Source organism: Pseudorca crassidens, chromosome 9, assembly GCF_039906515.1.
Source record: "Pseudorca crassidens isolate mPseCra1 chromosome 9, mPseCra1.hap1, whole genome shotgun sequence".
Lineage (NCBI taxonomy): Eukaryota > Metazoa > Chordata > Mammalia > Artiodactyla > Delphinidae > Pseudorca > Pseudorca crassidens.
In genome coordinates this window covers 63028549-63049351 of record NC_090304.1, presented here as the reverse complement: position 1 = coordinate 63049351, position 20803 = coordinate 63028549, and the positions used below count along the sequence as shown (strand labels likewise).

General features: G+C 36.4%; 1 protein-coding gene across 11 annotated transcripts in view; it reads left to right on the top strand.

Annotated features, from left to right (window-relative positions):
- Positions 1–20803, top strand: part of DLG2 (discs large MAGUK scaffold protein 2) — a 2011757-nt gene that overhangs the window by 402474 nt on the left and 1588480 nt on the right. For 2 of the 11 annotated variants that reach the window (XM_067750580.1, XM_067750578.1), the window contains exon 1: positions 3456–3895. The exons of the other annotated variants lie outside the window; for them this stretch is intronic. In XM_067750580.1, the coding sequence (XP_067606681.1) occupies positions 3866–3895 (30 nt within the window). In that variant the 5' untranslated portion in view covers positions 3456–3865. Of the gene's footprint in view, positions 1–3455; positions 3896–20803 lie in introns of those variants that run through there. 11 annotated transcript variants of the gene reach the window in all.

The following is a 20803-nucleotide window of genomic DNA, read 5'->3' as shown; positions in this document are numbered from 1 at the left end:
CCCATTTCTTAGCTTTCTCCACTATAGGAAAATGGAATATAGTTCCAAAGGTACTTTTCTTCCAAGGATACCTTGTAAAATATCCATCTTCCTCTGCTACCCAATTTACTTCCTCTCTCTTTCTAATCCTCGAGTGTCTCTGTTCGGATCGTGACTTACAAAGCCCAGGGCTTGGAATAAGTTACTAGGTACCTGTTCTTGGAAATTCATTTAAACTTACAAGCTGGTGAGAATGTCACAAGTACTTTGCAAATTTAAAGTGCTATAGGAACATAAGGCCTAATTAGCTTGAAGATGAATATGATAATCAGTATCAATTGCATGTAAGATGGTATGGTTTTATCAGGGAAGAACTCTGATACCTGGGAATGCTCAAGGACATGATGTTATACATACTCTGAGACAAGCTTAGGAAGTATTGAATTAAATTAAGCATCATGATGATGTAATAAGTGAGGAGGTAAATAGGCAAGGTGGTGCTTTTTTTTTTTTTAACATTTTCATATCACTGAACCCCATAAGACAGTTATCTAATTGAATGGACTAGAGCATGGGTTTTATTTATGCTGTTTAACTTGAAAATTATCTGAAGTTTATTACACCAGTAGGATAACAGTTCAGAGGAAATTTTCTTTTAACTATAAATATTTTTTGAGCCACTTTTTTTCTTTTCTTCTCTGAACACATATCTGATTTGCTATGAATTTTAAACTTCTAAATTCTTTAGAAAAGGTGTTCTCATTTTGGTAAAATACTGGCATGTCAGTTTCTGAAACATTCATCTATTTAGCAATCAGGAGAATATTGAGGTAAGAACCTGAAAAATTCATGAAAGGTAGAAGAGTCTTACATGTCCACACTTTTTTCAAATTATTTGTTGTAGAAAATACATTTTTTATAAAAAATGAGAGGATGTTGGAGGAGTGGGGAATGGTTCTACTGGCATCTTAAAGAAGTGATCCCAACGTATGGGTCCCTAGACATTTCTTCTTGTTGTCGTCCATGGTCAAGTTGACTATCTGTTTTCTTCCTAGCGAGAAGGAAGCATTGATTTTCCATTTTTATAGGTCAGGCAGTGCTTTCCATTCTGTCACTCACTTTCTCTGTCTCTTATTCTCCCCCCGCCCTTCTCTCTGCACCGCTGTTTCTTTCTGTTTCAAGTCTGTCTCTGCCTATGTGTCTAAGAGGATGAAAAAGAAAGTATATTATTATTTTTTTTCTAACATATATACTAGCTCTTTGCCTTAAAAAAAATTTTTTTTAAACATCTTTATTGGAGTATAATTGCTTTACAATGGTGTGTTAATTTCTGCTGTATAACAAAGTGAATCAACTATACATATACATATATCCCCACATCTCCTCCCTCTTGCGTCTCCCTCCCACCCTCCCTATCCCACCCCCTACTTGGACATAAGTACAGAGCTGATCTCCCTGTGCTATGTGGCTGCTTCCCACTAGCTATCTATTATACATTTGGTAGTATATACATGTCCATGCCCCTCTCTCACTTCATCCCAGCTTACCCTTCCCCCTCCCCGTGTCCTCAAGTCCATTCTCTACATCTGCCTCTTTATTCCTCTCCTGCTCCTAGGCTCTTCAGAAAACATTTTCTTTTAATTCCATATATACGTGTTAGCATACGGTATTTGTTTTTCTCTTTCTGACTTACTTCACTCTGTATGACAGACTCTAGGTCCATCCACCTCACTAGAAATAACTCAATTTTGTTTCTTTTTATGGCTGAGTAATATTCCATTGTATATATGTGCCACATCTTATTTATCCATTCATCTGTCAATGGACACTTACATTGCTTCCATGTCCTGGCTATTGTAAATAGTGCTGCAGTGAACCTTGTGGTACATGACTCTTTTTGAATTATGGTTTTCCCAGGGTATATATCCAGTAGTGGGATTGCTGGGTCGTATCAATGGAATAGGATAGAAAGCCCAGAGATAAACCCAGGCACATATGGTCACCTTATGTTTGATAAAAGAGGCAAGAATATACAGTGGAGAAAAGACAGCCTCTTCCATAAGTGGTGCTGGGAAAACTGGACAGCTACATGTAAAAGAATGAAATTAGAACACTCCCTAACATCATACAGAAAAATAAACTAAAAATGGATTAAAGACCTAAATGTAAGGTCAGACACTATAAAACTCTTAGTGGAAAACATAGGCAGAACACTCTATGACATAACTCACAGCAAGATCCTTTTTGACCCACCTCCTAGAGAAATGGAAATAAAAACAAAAATAAACAAATGGCACCTAATGAAACTTAAAAGCTTTTGCACAGCAAAGGACACCATAAACAAGACGAAAAGACAGCTCTCTGAGTGGGAGAAAATATTTGCAAATGAAGCAGCTGACAAAGGATTCATCTCCAAAATATACAGACAACTCATGCAGCTCAATATCAAAAAGAAAATGACCCAATCCCAAAATGGGCAGAACACCTAAATAGACATTTCTCCAAAGATGATGTACAGATTGCCAACAAACACATTACAGGATGCTCAACATCACTAATCATTAGAGAAATGCAAGTCAAAACTACAGTGAGGTATCACCTCACACTGGTCAGAATGACCATCATCAGAAAATCTACAAACAATAAATGCTGGAGAGGGTGTGGAGAAAAGGGAACCCTCTTGCACTGCTGGTGGGAATGTAAATTGATACAGCCACTGTGGAGAACAGTATGGAGGTTCCTTAAAAAACTAAAAAAGTATTTTATTATCCAGAATGATGATTGTCAAGCGCCTCAAAGGCAGTCTGTGCAGCAGTTCCGGAGGGATTTGGGAGGAAGGAGAGGGTTAATCATTTGCTGCTAGAATCCGCAGAAGGGAACACAGAGCTCTGCCCACGTAATAAGTGCCTGCAGGCAGCTAGTGAGGAGGGAAAAGTTTGGGGAAACTCATTTTTTGTCTCTCAGATGGTGGAACTTTTATGAACACTTTGAAACCTCCTCCCACCTCGATTTTATAATATACTTTAAATATTCAGGTTGTTTGTGTATTCACATGTCAGAGAAGGCACAAATAGGTACACAAATAAAAGAAGAAATCTAGCGTTTTTTAAGGTAAACCTCCAAATTCTCAGTTTTTAAAAAATGTACCTGGCTGGGATTTTCTTTTTGAAGCTGCTAGTCATATGTAAGAAGCTGCCCTTGTAAATTGCAAATGAGTTGAGATGTGATATATGCAGCACCGCATGCACCTTAGCTTTTCAGTCATACCTTTCGAGTCATTTAGACTGCTGGGAATCATGCTCATAATAAATAGCTTTTTATTACCCAAAGCCGCTCGCTGTTCTGGCAGTGGAACGACAGCCCTTTGATAGATGCGCTGGGTAGTTTTTTGTGTTGTGCTTACTCAGTTGTTAGTAGGAAAGACGAAGGCAGCAAAGGGTGGGGGGAGACTCTGGCAAAGGAGATCTTATGGGTATACTGAAGCAGCAGATCAGAATTCAGAAACAAGAACGAGAGCTGAAATGTGATTCTCTGGTGCTTGGTGTAACACTCATCTCCACGACAGAACTGTGTGAGGCACTCCGGGAGCCTTGCTCCGATCACAGAATCCACTTAAGGACCATGCAGCCGCGGAGCCCTGCAAGCCACCGGGAAGTTTTGCCGGAGATGATTTCTAGGGGATTTTCCGGTGCTTAGGAGAATCCTGCTTGCCTTGAGCTCTATGGAGGAGGGCTCGAGTTTCCCATGAGGGGCCCCCTTGGAAAAGCCGTCTGTGCAGAATCCAGCTTCTGCTTCTCTCTGTGTGCTATTTATCAAAAGGCTTTTCTCACCTTTGCTGAGTTGCTGGTGTGATTTCCATGTACTGAGTCCTGTGTAAAGATCCAGGATGGATTGCCTGTGCATTGTCACCACAAAGGTAGGATAGGAAACAGGGCTGTTGTTGTGTGCAGCATTTTTCTATTATTATTTTGGTCCTGTAATTAAACAGCTCTGGTAGGTGCTGCCAGTTCATGAGATAAAATGATTAGTATAATTTACTTTGCTGGGCATTTTGTTCCCCACGAACGTCTGAGGGTCCTGTCTTTATTTGATTTCAACTTCTTAAAGTGATATTGTGTGTTTGTGCAAATGAAGGAGAATTTGCCTATGTGTTTTTTTTTTTTTTTTAATGTCAGGATTTGCTTTTGCATCTATTTGTATCTCAATATTAAAATATCTGTAGTAGTAGTGTAGCTTACACATCATTTTAACATAATGTATCAGGGTAGTCTTTCTGAGTTTGATAATTAGCTTTTCATTTAAAAACCATGTCTTGTATGCTTGAAGAAGCCAATCAGCTTTACTGTGGCTTGACATATTGTTTCTGATTGGAGAATTCTGATATTCTGCATTTTAGTGATTTTTTTAAAGGAAAAATTCTTTAGACTCTGATTTGAAACAAACAAACACAATATTTAATGTTGGAATGAGCCTATTTTGATTAGAAGTAAATGAAGTATTTGTCTTATCAGAAATAGAAACAAAAGTGGGAGTAGAATAAAATCAATACGCAATTCTTTTATGGGTTTACAGAAAATAGCTAAAAATTTCAAACACATTTTATGTTATTCTGTCATCAGTCCTGAATAATGTATTTAAATTTTATCATCACTGGTTATTTGAGTAGAAATTACTATTATTTTTGGAAAAAACTAATTAAAAGACTTCTGTTCATTAGCTCGCTTTACATTTTGCATGTAAGCATAATATGAGTTAATTCGAGCTGTATCTTTTAGTTTCTCACATTGATTGGACATCCATTAAACACAACAAAATCAATAGCTTAGTGCCTGAGACTCATTAAGTATAGATTTCCCACTGTGATCTCCTTTCATCACTGAAGAAAGATTATTTAATTTTGAATCCACCAACCAAGTTCTCCATAGTATGACCTTAAATATTTTACTTTTATAGATTATATTTCAGAAAATCTTAAGGGATATCTTCCTGTAGGACCTAGTATCACATGGCAGCTTCAGTTGGTGTTAATAGACTTGAAGCCTAAAAACTTCTAGTTGGGTTAGTTGACCAGGCCTCAAAGTTAGATGAATACCTTATTTTATTTTAAAAATTGCCAAGCATCTCAGTGAATTTTTCTAGCTGTCAGTAAAAAGAAACTAAAGTAAATTTAAAAAGAAAAAAAAAGCTAATTGGCAACTTGTATTTCCTTATATAATCCAGGAAAACAGTCTCTTAAATATGTTTTACTCTTCCTTAGGTGTTACACTCGGTATTACTTTTCTTGAGAGAATACTGTCAAATCTGACCTACGTGGATTTCATAATTATTTCAAAATCATAATAATTGAAGATACTATATAAAACATAATTAGTACTTTAAAAATGTTTTAAAAGGTTATTAATTAGAACTCAAAACTGGAAGTCTGTTGCAGTTAACAGATTAAGTCAACAGTGAAATCTGAGTTTCCTCAATTTGGAAAACATCTAATTAAAAAACGTGTCATGCTATATATCGACTTATCAAAATATTAATGACTACAGGTATAAGGTAAGACATACTATTACTCTGCCTTAAATGCTGTATCAGAGATAAATGTCATTATTCCAGTATTTTGATTTATCATGTAAATTATACAATTCAACAGGACAAATACCCATGAATTTTCTGAATTAATTATATTCATGAATATTTCTAGGGTGGCATATGTAACATCTTTATAAAACAAACATACTTACAACAAAGTTATATTATGATGTTTAAATGGTAAATAATGCATGGTTGATTTAAAACCTGCATATAGGTGAGGACTTATCCTAGAGGACTTCAGAATGCAAATCCTGTTCACCTCACCCACCTTCATTGATACTCTTTTTTCCAAAGTGGCCATGTACTTGGGATGCCCTTGTTCCACTTTCCTGGGACTCTTTGACAGGAAACTTGCCAACAACTTCGAAATTTTAATTCTGTCTCTGTTAAGCCCCTATCACTTCATTCTCCAGTAATGAGTCCACCTTCTAGCAGCTCTGGCTGAGACGCTTTCTTCAAGTTTTGCTTTGTGGAAACTTTCAGTAAGACTGGAACTGCTAACTAACTACCCTGATCTCTCCCAGGCTGTACCTCATCTGTGACAGATCTCAGTTATCACAGCTGACCACCACCCCCATCAAAGATTTCAGTGACAGGAAACATAAATACTTCCACTGGTTCTCTTCTTTCCTTCCCATCTTGGCATGAAACATACTTCCTGTCCTCTTAGATACTTCTATGACCTCTCGGCCCTCTCCATTCTCCCATTCCCTTCTATCACACACAGTGTAGAAATAAATTCCTCTTCATGTCTTTGCTCCATATTCTTAAGAATAATTGAAGATTAATGAAAGGAGAGATTATGACAAATCAAGACAAAGCACTGCATAATGGCAATATAAAAGGATCTATTAGGCATACCAGAAAAGTGTTTTTCATTTTAGTTTTTCTGCATGTAAAAAGAAGGAAATGATTATGACATGTTTCATAATAATCTAGCCCCCCTGATAAAAAAAATCTTACCCTAGATCTCACCCATAAGACTCAGATTGCTTAAGGTCTTAAGGGCTCCAGTCTGATCAGACTGATTTGCAGACCCCCACAGATTTGAAGTAAGATATTTTAGGCCAGAAAATCATCAGAGCAACCCAAAACACAGATTTCTGTCACATGGATCCCAAGGTCTTTTCAGATGTTAAGATAACTCACTTTTATAAGAAGATTGAATCATCTCTTTTATTGGAATGTTTCTGCCCAGTTTCAGTTTTAACTCTTTTGTCACAAATGTCACTACTGAGAAAAGAGAAGTGACAGGACTTAGTATGAAGAGCAGGGCTCTGGAGCAAGACTTGGATTTAAATTGTTGTTCTTACACTTATTGGCTTTAGGACTTGGATAAGTTTTTTAACTTCCCTGAGCCTTGATTTCCTCATCTGTGAGAAAAACATGATATTACCTATAAGTAAGTGATGTTGCCATAAAGTATTAAAAGTACCCAGCACAATTCCTGGCATAATGAAATAATTAACTATAGGGTAATTTATTGATCAACTCACAAGTTATATCTTTAATCTATCCCTTTCTTTGGATGTGGTCATTGAGGAAAATGAGATCATCCCAATAATATTGATTAAACACAATTTGGTAACTACTATAATATGTTTTATAGAATGGACATTTCTTACATGTTTTGAATAATTAAAATATAATAATCCCAATAATTCTGACAACTAGAATACAAGGAAAATAATGTTAGACTATGTTAAGACAGAAACATGCTGTTAGATGATTGGTCAATAGGAAAGCATTTCTGGATAGCAGGCAGAATATTCTGGGCTAAATTTAATAAAATGCGAGCAGTTGGTAGAATTTTTCTTTTGCTATGTAGGAATGCGCAAGTATCATATGTACTAGCATATGGGATTTGATACAAGCACAGAAGAAATGTGGAACTGTGAAAAAATCAAAGTAAATCTGTACTTTGTAACTTTGGGCACCTAGAGGCATCTGGGCATCAGTGTCCTTGTGCCTGTGAAACAAATGTATTTTAGTGTATCTCTGAGGTTCTTCCTTTTCTAGCCTAATCTAATATTCTTCTAAAGTATATTATTTCTACAAATAAAATTATTCATGTACACTAAGTTTCTTAAAAAGTAGTAGTGGGTGAATTATAAATTGGTATTTCAGGTGTCCATTAACCAAACTTAAAACATTTAAACAAGGTTTTTAAAAATCTACAAAGACAATTGCAATATGCTATGTTGAATTACTCCTGTATTTTTTTTTTTTTTTTTCCGGTACGCGGGCCTCTCACTGTTGTGGCCTCTCCCGTTGCGGAGCACAGGCTCCGGACGCGCAGGCTCAGCAGCCATGGCTCACGGGCCCAGCCGCTCCGCGGCATGTGGGATCTTCCCGGACCGGGGAACGAACCCGTGTCCCCTGCATCGGCAGGCGGACTCTCAACCACTGCGCCACCAGGGAAGCCCACTCCTGTATTTTTCTAAATAAAGTCATGATGGTACTATTAATATTTAATATGTGTAACAGGTTGATGTGCATAATAAAATTCAAATATCAGAATGAAAAGTGGACCAGGCAGCATAAAAGAAGCCTTTATTGATGTTAATACTACATCTGTTCTGCAAATAAGATATCACTTTTCGTATTTGTCAACCAACCATCTTTTATAAGAATTATAGTCGTTGAGAATTTCTAAAAGGAAATCAAAGTTGTTGCTGGGCATTTAAAAGATATTTTTGTTAATGCTAATAAGTATTATATTATTTATCATTTTTAATAGAAAAAAGTGACATGTACTCATAAATGTGTTCATCATAGAGGTATTTAAAACTATAGTTTTTTTTGGGGGGGGGACTAAAATTATATTTATTTTCCAATAGAGCTTTACATACAGAAAATGAAACAAATCACCAAGGCAACAAATGGTTGACCTGAGTGGCCCAGTCTTCATCAACAAAGCTATTTATTAATGCAGGTGTATAGTTGCATCTGCTTTCATGGTAAAACAGCACATCCATTCATTCATTTTATTCACTGAACAAGTATCTATCGAATGCCTAATATGTACCTGACATATTGGAAGTCATGGGGATATAATGAACAGTCTGTTCTCATGGAACTTTTAGTCTAATGGGGAAAATAGCCAATTATAGAAATAACAGTGTGTGAAAGGAGGTGAATGTAGGGTGCTATGAAATGAGTACAGAGGTACCTAAAGAATCTGGTGTGCTTGGTTGCAGGGTAGGTTGGGATTTCATATCAGGAAAGGGTTTTCTGAGGAAGTGACAGACTGATATGAAGAATGGAGGGCACAATGAGGGGGAAAGAGTGTTGTAGGCCAAGTCCCAGATATGATAGATAGCTGGAAGAGAGAAAAGTAAGTGAGAGAACAGCACATTCAATGGAAGGGAGGTCAGTGTGGCTCGGATGTAAGGTATCCAATGTGAGTAGCAAGATACAAAGGATGCAGCCATAGGTAGGGGCCCAGTCTTAAATATCAAGTTGAAATACTATCTTAAAGGAAATAGGATTTTCCTTCCATCATTAACACTGGTCCCAAATCCCAGTTTGCCCTGACTTCTCACTCATTTCGTTTCTCTGATTTGAGCTCTCTCCTTCCGTTTTCTGCCACACCCCCCTTTGCGCATCCTTATGCCTCTTCAGTAAAAACAGTGGTTTCACCTTTCACTAGCTGGCTGACCTTCTCTGAAATGTAGTTTTCTCTTCTATAAAATGGCACCTATCTTACAGGATTGTTTTGACAATTCAGTTAGACAAGAACTATAAAGTACTTAGCATATTACCTTGTAAGGGGTAGGTGCACTGTTTTCTGCTGAGGGCCACAGTCTCCCTCTCTTCTTATCTTTTTTTGATGCTCTTCTCGTACCTAACCTGCCAGTGACACTGGTTCTGATACCTGTCATCTCAACCAAGCATCTGCAAGGTGGCAAGTCCACTGAACAGAGATTGGAGCAGGGGGCTTAATGGACCAGGAAAAATCTACTGGGGGGCAGAGAAAGGGAGAAATGCAGCTAATAGTAGGGAAATTTTAGTAAACTCTGGCCTTTTTGTGTAGAAAAGTAGGAGAAGAGCCAATGTGAACAGATTTCATGACTACATTAGTAACCTGGTATTAACCATTTTAATTGCATAAAACACTTTAGCATATGAATTCCATTAATATAATAGCTTAAATTTCCTTTATTAAGTATTCCATACGGCTGCCAGAATGATCAACGTAATACACAAATCCAATGGCACAACTCTCACGTGGAGGCCCTGCGATAGCACCCTATTCAACTCAAGATGAGTGATTGTCCAAATCCTTACCTTAGTATGCAGGTCTCCCTTGACCTGGCACCTCAATTCCTCCCCTGTCTTATCTTCCATCATTCCACCTTGTATTTTATACTCCAAGAATGTTAAAAAGGCATGGGCCAGACTACTTCTTATATCTATGTTACCTTCCCTGTCCTTCATTAAACTAATTGGCACGTTGGCCTTGTTGGCTCCCCTCTGTGTTTTGAGAGTATCAGCCATGTTTCTGCTTTGGAGACTTGTACTTATTACTCCTCTGTCTAGATGGCACCATCCATCTGTCTAAATGCTATTTATCTTCCAGGTCTGACTGTACATACATGCCACAACCTTTCCTAAAATCTCCAGTTAGATTTTTGTTTTTTTTGCGGTACGCGGGCCTCTCACTGTTGTGGCCTCTCCCGTTGCGGGGCACAGGCTCCGGACACGCAGGCTCAGTGGCCATGGCTCACGGGCCCAGCCTCTCCGTGGCATGTGGAATCTTCCCGGACTGGGGCACGAACCCGTGTCCCCTGCATCGGCAGGCTGACTCTCAACCACTGCGCCACCAGGGAAGCCCTCCAGTTAGATTTTATATTCTTGGTATCCACTCTCATATTGTCCCATATTTCTGCTTGCCACAATTCATAATTATACCCTGATTTGTGTGATTATTTTCTCAGTGTCTGTCTCTAGACAGAAGCTCCGTGAGGGAAGAGACTACATCTACTTTTCTCATGTTTGTATACATAATATCTGGAACATATTCTGACACACTGAAAGAGCTTGATGGATTTAATTAACTCATTTACTCCTCAGACCAACTCAATGAAGTAAAATCCTCCACATCTTAAAAATGAGGCCTGTTTACACAACTGAGCAGTTTCATAGTGGGGATTCAAACCCAGATCTTTGTTACTGATGTCTATGCTCCTATCCACTATCATTGTCTCCTGGTTAAATCACTTCAAGGTTATTATTTAGTTAAAACATACCCTTGATACTATATTTTGGATTTTGTTCCTTCTCAACCTGAACATCTAATTAAATAAGAATAATGCACTCTCATAATGGTTTATCATTATGGTTAAAGTTATTCGTAATTAGTTGTAGATTTGTAGTTTTTTTGGACACATATTCGTAGCCTATAAAAATAAACTTTTAGAAATGAAATAAAATGTATCGTATGAATCACACCAGTCATCTGTTAATACATCTGTAGTAAATAGTCTTTCCTGCCAAACCCGATTACCAGGATGTTATTCACAACGTCAACCCTTTTTGACACTGTGAGTAAAAGCTACATGTGCTGTGAAGAGCTGTGAGTTTGAGAGGATTATCCTTTATGAGACTTTTAGGTAAATCTTACTTTATGAGACAAGTGTGGGTTTGCAAAGGAAACAAGTACAAATCAAATTTTGCAAATCAAATAATATTTAAATTATATCTGTATAATAACCATATTATATGTTTTCAAAAATTTTAAAAATTGCATAACTGTCTTTATAAGATACAAAAGAATTCATCACTTCCCTTTATTATTTACCCATTATTTCATCTGAATGTTCGTAGTAAGATTATCTTAAAGCAGATTACCAATGATCAACTTGCCTGAGAGCTGTCTCATTGCATGTATGTATGTTTCACCAAAGGCAATTTGGGAATATGCATTGGACCAAGGTTCAGAAATTAAAGTTATAGACGTGGGTTTGCCATTTATTATATTAGTACACTTAGTCAATTCAGTTTACTCTCCCTGAGTGTTATCTTCTCAAGTCTGAAATGGGGATAATGACACTGGCTTATGAGTACTTCCTTCACAGGATTATTGTACAGAATCAAATGAGTTTATTTAAAAAATATAAAATACTGTATACATGGACAGGATCACTAAAATTATTGGAAGCAGGAAATCCTAGAGGAAACTGAGATCTTTTATTACCATTAGCATTACTGTATGTTGGAAAAAATGAGAGCTGTATCCATATATGTGTTAGGACTAATTTTATGTTAATTACAGTGACCCAAACAAATTGGCCTGACAGGTCTAGGATCCCTCAGAGAACTAGGTACTGGGCATTTGGACAGCCACTGGCATCCACAACTGAATTTGGCTTAGAGTGGCTGCATAGTAGAGGGTTTGAAAGCATAGTCTTTGGAGTCAGACAGATTCTTGCTGGAGTCCTAGGTCTGCCAGTTATTAGTTCTCTTGTCTGGGCCAAATTATGTAATCTAAATCTCAGTTTCCTTATTTGTAAAATGAGATAATAATAAGCACTTCGAGGGGTTGTTGTGAGGATTAAATACAATATTCATTGCCTCCACAAATATTTACTGAGTGCATACATGTTCCAGACAGTACTGTAAGCAGTAGAGATATAACAGTGAATAAATCAGACAAGGTCCCTGCCCTCATAGAAATTACATTATAGAGTGAAGAGACTGGCTATTAATAGATAATAAATATATTAAAACAGATAATAAATATAATGATAGCAATAACTGCTATAATTATAAAAGCTAAGAAACAGAATATAGAAAGATGGATGAGTATAAAAAGCAATAGGGGCTATATTAGATAGGGTGGACAGAGACGTTCTCTCTGAAAAAGTTCTGGGAACTTGAAAGGACCACCTTTGTGAAGATCTTGGGGAAGAACATTCTAGACAAAAGGAACAGCTAGTACAAATATATACTATACATAGGGCTTAGTAGAGCGGCTATACATAATGTATAGTCACCAAATAGCTGTGAATGTTTCTGTTTCTCTTCATTTTCCTCTTTCATTTTCTCTTATTTAGGGAATCTGACATTTAAGGATAAATTTCATAGTAGAATCATTAACTGAATTAGCTGGTTACCAAGCTAGTTGGCAGACTTCTATTATGTAGTCATGGTGATAGGAATTTCCTCTGGCTTTAGTGAATGTTTCCCAGGCTTATAGATATTTATTGGTGAGAGAAAGAGACCAAATATTTTAGTCTTTTCTTCTAGTGTGCATTCAAAATTAGTACCAGATTTGAAATCCTATGAAAATACTCTCCCCCCAAATACCTCTATTCTAATACCTCCTACATACATGTATCCATTTATTTGCATTTAAGTAATTCAGTTCTTGAACTAAACTTTCAGAAGACAACAGGTTTTGTGAAAAAGTGGTTTGACAGTAAATGAATAAATTCTTAGAATTTAGAATTCTATTTACCCATTAAGTAATCATAAATCAAAAGTTCCAGGAAAATATCCACTCTGTGGAGCCCTCTGAGCATAAATCATTCTACTACTCTATTCTCTGCTCATTGGATAGTATGCTACTCTCAGTTGTTATGGTTAGTTAAATGGGAGTTGTTCTATCTTACTACGATGACATTTCCCAGTTGTTATGGCTAGAAAAGTGGGAATTGATCTTGGTTCTTATTTTTCCCTAAATTTCAATTTGTCCCAGTTCCCCATTCACTCTTTGTAACTTCCCCATCCTTTCACTCCTATACATTTTCCACGCTGTTAACTGCAACCTTCCTTATAAAATAAAAATATACATACAATCCTAATCTCCCAATTCTTCCTACCCTCCCCTTTCCCTGCTGTGTCCACTTGTCCATTCTCTGCGTCTGTGTCTCTATTCCTGCCCTGCAAATGGGTTCATGTGTACCATTGAAATATATACAGTACCATGTGTAAAATAGATAGCTACTGGGAACCTGCTATATAGCTCTTCAGGAGTTCCCAGTCCCCTACTTCCCCATTATTCAAAGTGTGGTCTGTTGATCCGTTACAATGGCATCCCTTCAGAGCTTGTTGGAAATGCAGAATCTCGAGCTCCATGCTAGAATTACTGAGTCAGAACCTGTGTTTTAGCAAGATGCCTAGATGATTTGTATTCTTAGTTGCTCTTGCACACATAGATTTAAGAAGCACTGGCCTATAGGAAGATAAAGTTTGCCCAGCTTAACGTCACATACATGGCTCTCCATGCTCTGGCCCTCGTCTAACTTTCCTATCTCAGATCCTATCACCCTTCATGCCTTAGCTTGAACTATAGTCAATTATACTTGGTTCCCCAAACAATCTGAATTCCATTCTCCTGTTTCTATGTACCTGCTTTTCTTTATGTCTAGAATGCCTTTCAACTCTCTCACCTGAGAGTTAATGAGCTTCTTTTTAACCTTTAAGACTCAGCTCAAATGCAGATACCTCTGTAAATATTTTCCTTGATACTACCCTACTGAACTGAGCTAGCCATTCTTCGTGTCCTCAGTACAATGTCTGTATCTGTATAATAGCCAACATCTAGTTGTACAATTAGTTTTTACACATGCCTATCTCTTGCTAGAATGTGAAGTCTTTGAAGATGGTAGGGAAGTTATTAATCATATTTATAGCCAACCACCTAGTATGGTGCTGACAGGTATACCATAAATGTTGATTGATTCTTTCATTTAACACATTTGGTAGACACTGCATTGCTATGTAAATGAACAAGTGGATGAAACACTTCTTTCCTGCAACTTACACAAATGTATGTGTGTATTTATAGGTATATGTATATATACATATGTATGTGTGTGTATAACATGCACTTCACAGGAAATATTTGTAAAAGGTATCTTTGTATTCTGATGGATAAACTATTCAGTTGACAGACAGGCAATTGGTGAACTTCTCTGTGAATGGTTGCTGGGCCTGAAATGATACTTGAAACGTCATTTTAGTATAAAATAAATGGACTAAAAGAGATAAAAGTCCTCACACTCTCCAAGACGAGTAGCAACTGGATCACATCTATGATAAACCTACTTATAACGATCAACTTTTAAACCTCTAAAATTCAAATATAAAAATCCTTGTAAGTCAATAGCACATTTTTATTAAACAAAAGCTAAAGCAGCCAGATCAGGTTTTCAGTTTAATAAAATAATGCCAACCTATGTCTGTTTAACTTCTCAGAGATTTTATATAGTATGATACTTAACCTAGTTTTGGGGGAAAATTATTTGACTTTATAATAGGTATATGTTTACCATAAATATAGAGGTATAATTTTAAATTATATAGTATATTTTTAGCATAAAAACATTAAAATTTGTCTGAAAGCTATATAATAGAAAATTTTAAAATGGATTTATTGTCCTAAATTATTAGGTCATGAAATAATTGAAGAAATAATAAAGGTGTCTTTTTTTTTTCCCAAAGCAGGATGCATTATATTGCACTCAGCTTTCACGATACAAACTTGTCTAGGAAGGGAATGTGACTTCACAGCAATTCTGCTTTTTTTTTAACATTGCTTTGCATTTTAGAGAACAGAGTGTACCAGTACCATTGAATAGTTTCACCTCAAGTAACCTCCAAAAAGAACTTAAAAAAACTATAATAATGATTATTGCTATACAGATGACATCAGTGCTATGCAAAAGGAGCCCTGAATAGGTGTTCTGTTATTCTGTGGTTCACATCTGAGTTAAAATTTTTAGTCACTTGCAAATATTTCCTTAAAATTATTCTGATAACCGACAGAAATACCACAGAATAATCAGATATACCACTTTCCCATGTATCAATATAGGCGACAATAGAGATTCTCCCTGAAGACCACTTACACATATTAAAAATTCCAAAAGTCGGGCTTCCCTGGTGGCGCAGTGGTTGAGAGTCCGCCTGTCGATGCAGGGAACATGGGTTCGTGCCCCGGTCCGGGAAGATCCCACATGCCGCGGAGTGGCTAGGCCCATGAGCCATGACCGCTGGGCCTGCGCGTCCGGAGCCTGTGCTCCGCAACGGGAGAGGCCACAACAGTGAGAGGCCCGCATACCGCAAAAACAAAACAAAACAAAAAATTCCAAAAGTCAGATTTTAACATGTGAATCATACCATTTATTATCCATATCAGCAAGAATTGTGGTGTTCCCTAAAACACAGTTCAAAACGTGTTAAAACAAAACTTATCTCTCCTACATTTCATGTTTTCACAAAGAGATATATAATTTATCATGCTGTATTTATGGTATCCCCAAATAAAATAAATTACTTATTTTCAAATATGGCTCTAATTAGAAAATGTGAAGAGGAGTTCTGGATATTATTGCTGATAAAAAGTATTTGAAAATCATTTGCTAAAGACGCCATAAATAAAAACATATTTTTAGCAAAAAAGAAATTCTCCCTCCCTTGTCTTTGTATGAGTCTTCTAGGATTTCAAGCTATGGTGCTTTCTTGCTAGTCCTTTAAAATAAAACTGTTCTGAATTAATACACATGTAATGTACTTAGCAATCTGAAGTTCTATTTAAATTGAAGACAAGTCTAATTGCTAGTTCTTCCTGGCTGACTGCTTGATGTTGGCTATGGTGCCTGATCTGCAAAAGCCTGCACATTCTTTCATTGATTAACATTTGTCCAAAAACATATATTCATAGGTGTCAGGAAGACAAGGCACATACAAAAACAATACCAATCTAACCCCCTTTCTTTGTGTTAGACTTTGCTGGAAGTTTTAATATCTAAGAAGAATCTCTGACAAGAGAGAACTATGTACATTTAAAGTGATGGCATTCTGAGGGTATTTTTCAGAAAACACTGTCCAACGTATATGCAATTTTCAGAAACTCAAGAAGATTATAAGAACAAATTGATATGAATTGCATGTTTAATAGGTTGTACTTATGTCTTATCAAAAGCTCAACTTTTTTAATCCTTTATTCTTTGGAAATATGGTAATTGTCCCCTTTCCCATGTAGTTAATTATAAATTTCAGGAAGAATTAAGTCGGCTAAAACTCTTTACTATTTTTTCTTTGTCTCTATGGTAGCAGTGAAAATAGAAATGAATTGCTTTGATCTTGTTTCTGAACGGCATTTCTTTCCTCAAAGGATGGACCTTATTTGGCAGACCTGAAATTTTAGGTATTTTTCATTAGCTGTTTATTCAAAAGAGGTATTTTTTAAAGATGAATTTTAAAAAGTGTCAGGAAGAAAAATGCAGGTAATTTAAAAAATCACAGCCTCTGTTTCCATAAGAGTTTGTAGTTTATGATATCATAGATAAGATCTGCCAATGAAGAATATTCATTGACTACAGTAGTAGATAATGTCCAAAGTTTCTTTCTTGCAGGGAGAAAAGTACACTTGTAGTTCATTTCTCTTGTTTCATCTTGTTATGTCAGTAGGATGCAGTGACAGCATGCAAATATCAATGACATTTAAAGTATTTTACAAGAATATGGTTTTTTTTAATCTTTTATTTAGAGGCTTAAATTACTCTATTGCATCTAACTCTACATAACAATAATTCAACTTTGGAGATTTCTAGAGCTTCAGAGAACATTGGGACATGCTTCCACAAAAAGCTAAAGTACCATAATATATTTCTTAGGAATATTTACAGACCAATTATTTCAAGTATGTGATCCCAGACTACACAGTCAATTCTGACTCCCAAATTTAGTCATCCTAAAACTGTTGCAGTATTTCTGATGTTCTTTCCAACTTAGATTTAAAACTTAGATTTAAAATTCCTGATGTTTGCGAAGTACTTTCTTGAACTTTTTCTCATTTAATTTTCATAGTGAGCATGTGAGATAAATAGTATTATTTTATACTCAGAGGTGAGAAAATAGGCTTAGAGAAGCTAAGTGGGATAGGAGAAGAATCCCTGGTTAGTAAGATAAATATTAATATTTATATAATATAAATATACTTATTATGATTAGAATGTATGTTGGACCCTGGGCTAAATATATTACTGTATTATCTCATATAATCCTTCTAATAATCCTCTAAACTGGGTATTATTCTCTCCACTTTATGGATGAGAAAACTGAAACTCACTGAGACTAAGAAACTTATTCACAGATCTATAAAGTGAAAAATCTAGCATTCTAACACTGGTCCAGTGGATTCCTCATTGTTTTAAACATTTTCCTCCACCACCTTTCAGGGTTAACGTAACGATAGAATTAGCTAGCAACTCATGTCAAGTGTCTGGCATCTAATAGGTGCTCAATAAATATTATTTCGTTATACACCTAGGAAATGCCTCTCTCCATTGATACTGTAAAATAAGTTACAACAGTGACTCTCATGTGTAATAAATATTTAAATGTGGCCTGCTTTGAGCATTCAGAACTTATGTAACTCATCATAGTTAATTAATCCAGGAAGTCAGGTGGTTAGAAAATGTTTTAACATAGAGTGTTAATCCTCTTATGTACTAGTTAGCCACAGATTGCACCTCTGCTAACCTGGGCAAATGCCTGCCTGGAGTCACAAGAGATTTTGGAATGCATGATCATGACTCAGCATCACCATCACTGTCTGCTGAAAAACCTTCTTTCTCAGCATCCTGCGGAGAATGGGTCAGCAGCATTTTCCTCATTTACAGAAGAGCCAAATGCATGATTCCCCAACACGATGACCTTAGTAAGGATTTCCTCAGAAACAAATTAGGCCAACTCATTTTAAACATCTTTGAAACCTGAGAAAATAAAAGGAAACAAGTAGGAAGATAAGCCCAGGAAAGGATAAAGTTGTGTATTGAGAAACTGTGAGGAATTATGCCCAAAATGTAATGAGAAAGGTTAATACTGACCATGCGTGTGTTTAGCATCTGTAATATACTTTGAACAAGCAGGATAGAAGACACCTTATTTGGGGCTCCCCATTGTTTATTTAAAACTTTTTAAATTGAAGTATTGTTGATGTATGATATTAGATGTTATAGGTGTACAATATTTAGTCATTCACAATTTTTAAAGGTTATACTCCACTTATAGTTTTTATAAAATATTAGCTATATTCTCTGTGTTGTACAATATATCCTTGTAGCTTATTTTATACCTAATAGTTTATTTAAAGCTTCTTAGTGTCAGTAATACCTACCCTGCTCTCTAGATGAAAACTCAGGCCATCCTGTGACTTTCCATGAATTTCTAGTCACTTGCAAAGAATTAAAAGTCCTACAATCACTTAAAATTACAAATACAGTCTCAGTTAAGTAATGAAAATTGTCCAGTCTCAAATATTAATCAAAACTCTGTACACTTTTCCTGATGAAATACTCTCTCTTCCCTACTATGGGATCTTCAGATAGGATGTCTGCTTTGGGGGAATGGTTTGGGGATAGGCTTCTTTCTTCTTTTTCATCATTTGCTAGTTGGTTATTTATTCCTCCAGGTGTGGAGCATGATAGGGAAATAAAAAAAGCAGAGCAGACAGTCCTTATTAGACTGGGATTGTCATACTTTTTGCTTTCTGAGCCTGACATATAATGATAATAATAACAAAAATGAAGAAAATATCTGATGTTTACATTGATTATGTCTAGAAATAATTCTAAGCACTTGTATTAATTCCTTTAATCTCCATAACTGAGACAAAGAGAGGTTAAGCAACCTGCCCAGGGTCATCACTGTTGTGGGTCTTAGGGAGTTTCTCTTTCTGGGCCTCTCTGACTAAATCTCCTCTAATGTGGGTGATGCATTTCTTCAGCCCCAAGTTTTACAGCAGTCCACTCCACACAGAGGGTTGTCTTGGCAGGCATTGTAATGGCTCCAGGATGGCTCTTTTGTCCTTACAAACTCTGAACATGGAGACTGGCCCAGAGGAAGCCACCTCTCCTGAGGCAATAACCAGCTTGCCATGTTATCTTACTTGTTAAATTTTTCAGGGGTGAGTCAGATCCCAGTATACTCACCTCTTAAATCCAAGGGAATTATATTAAGCTTTAGATATATGCTCATTGACGCCTCTTTCACTAATCTTAGGTGAAAAGTTATACCCCTCCTAGCCCCTTTCCAAAGAAATCCCTTCTCTTTGTAAATCTCCAACCAGCTAACCCTTGTATATCCTCATTATCGATAAGGGTTTAGAGACCTGAAAGTGGTTCTTGATAATTTCCTTTGAAAATTATAGCACCTCCTTTGGAATCTCATTTTTATCATATCTTGGTATCTTAGACAGGGCTTCCAATATATTACCTTGTACATATATTTCTAACTACAGTGTACTTTGGTACCTGGCAAAATATGATTTTCTCCTTTTAACAACTTACTCTGAAATTACACGTCTTTATGGCAAATTAGGAAACTAATTGGATGAAAACCTTTATTTGCCTAAGGGCAATTATTTATACACATATGTGTGTACACAAACATATATGTATGTATGTATGTATATATGCACACATTATATGTCTCTATATATACACATTGTATATCTGTATATATGAAATTGATGATTTGGAGGCATCCTGGGAGTTGTTTTTCTTTTTTCAAATTTTTGGAAAATTACCTTAATTCTTGATGTGCTGAAGCATATGTTTGAAGAAGTCAGAAAATATGTTTTCTAGTAATTTTAGTAAGCATTAACTCATAGATATTAATGTTTATAATAATCCTTTGAATATAATTATTCATTACATTTATAAAAGTACTTTACATCTTACAGTGTATTTGCAGACATATTGTTATAGTCATTTTCGTTCTGCCATGCCACTTAGTTTTGCCCCTTGTACATCATGTTTTAATCTCTTTTTCTTCATCTGTCAAACACCTGCGAGTTTTAGAAAAGATGGGAAAGACACCTTAAGTGCTTTTCCAGAGACTAAACTCAGGAGAGCCTCTTGAGTTTTTTATAGGATCAGGCCTGGATCCCTCCAGATCCATTCCCTGGCAGGACTCCCTGCTGTCCATGTGCTGTGAAGTAGAAATAAATGAGGGGAAAGGCCAAAGTCAGCTTTCTCTGTAGCATAGAATCATACTTTCCCCTCGTTCCCAGGTTTCTGTGGCCCAAAATCAAGAGGTTTCCTTACCAAGTCCAAGAATACCTTGATTCACTATCAGATGGTACATGGTACACCTTTACCTGGAAGGCCCTCTACTTACCCTTTCCATCCTAAAAGCTTTATTGGAAAACTGAAGTGTCTTCTCTATAAAACGCTTCCTGATTCATCCAGTCAGAGTTCAACATTCTTGCCTTTGGCCTTAG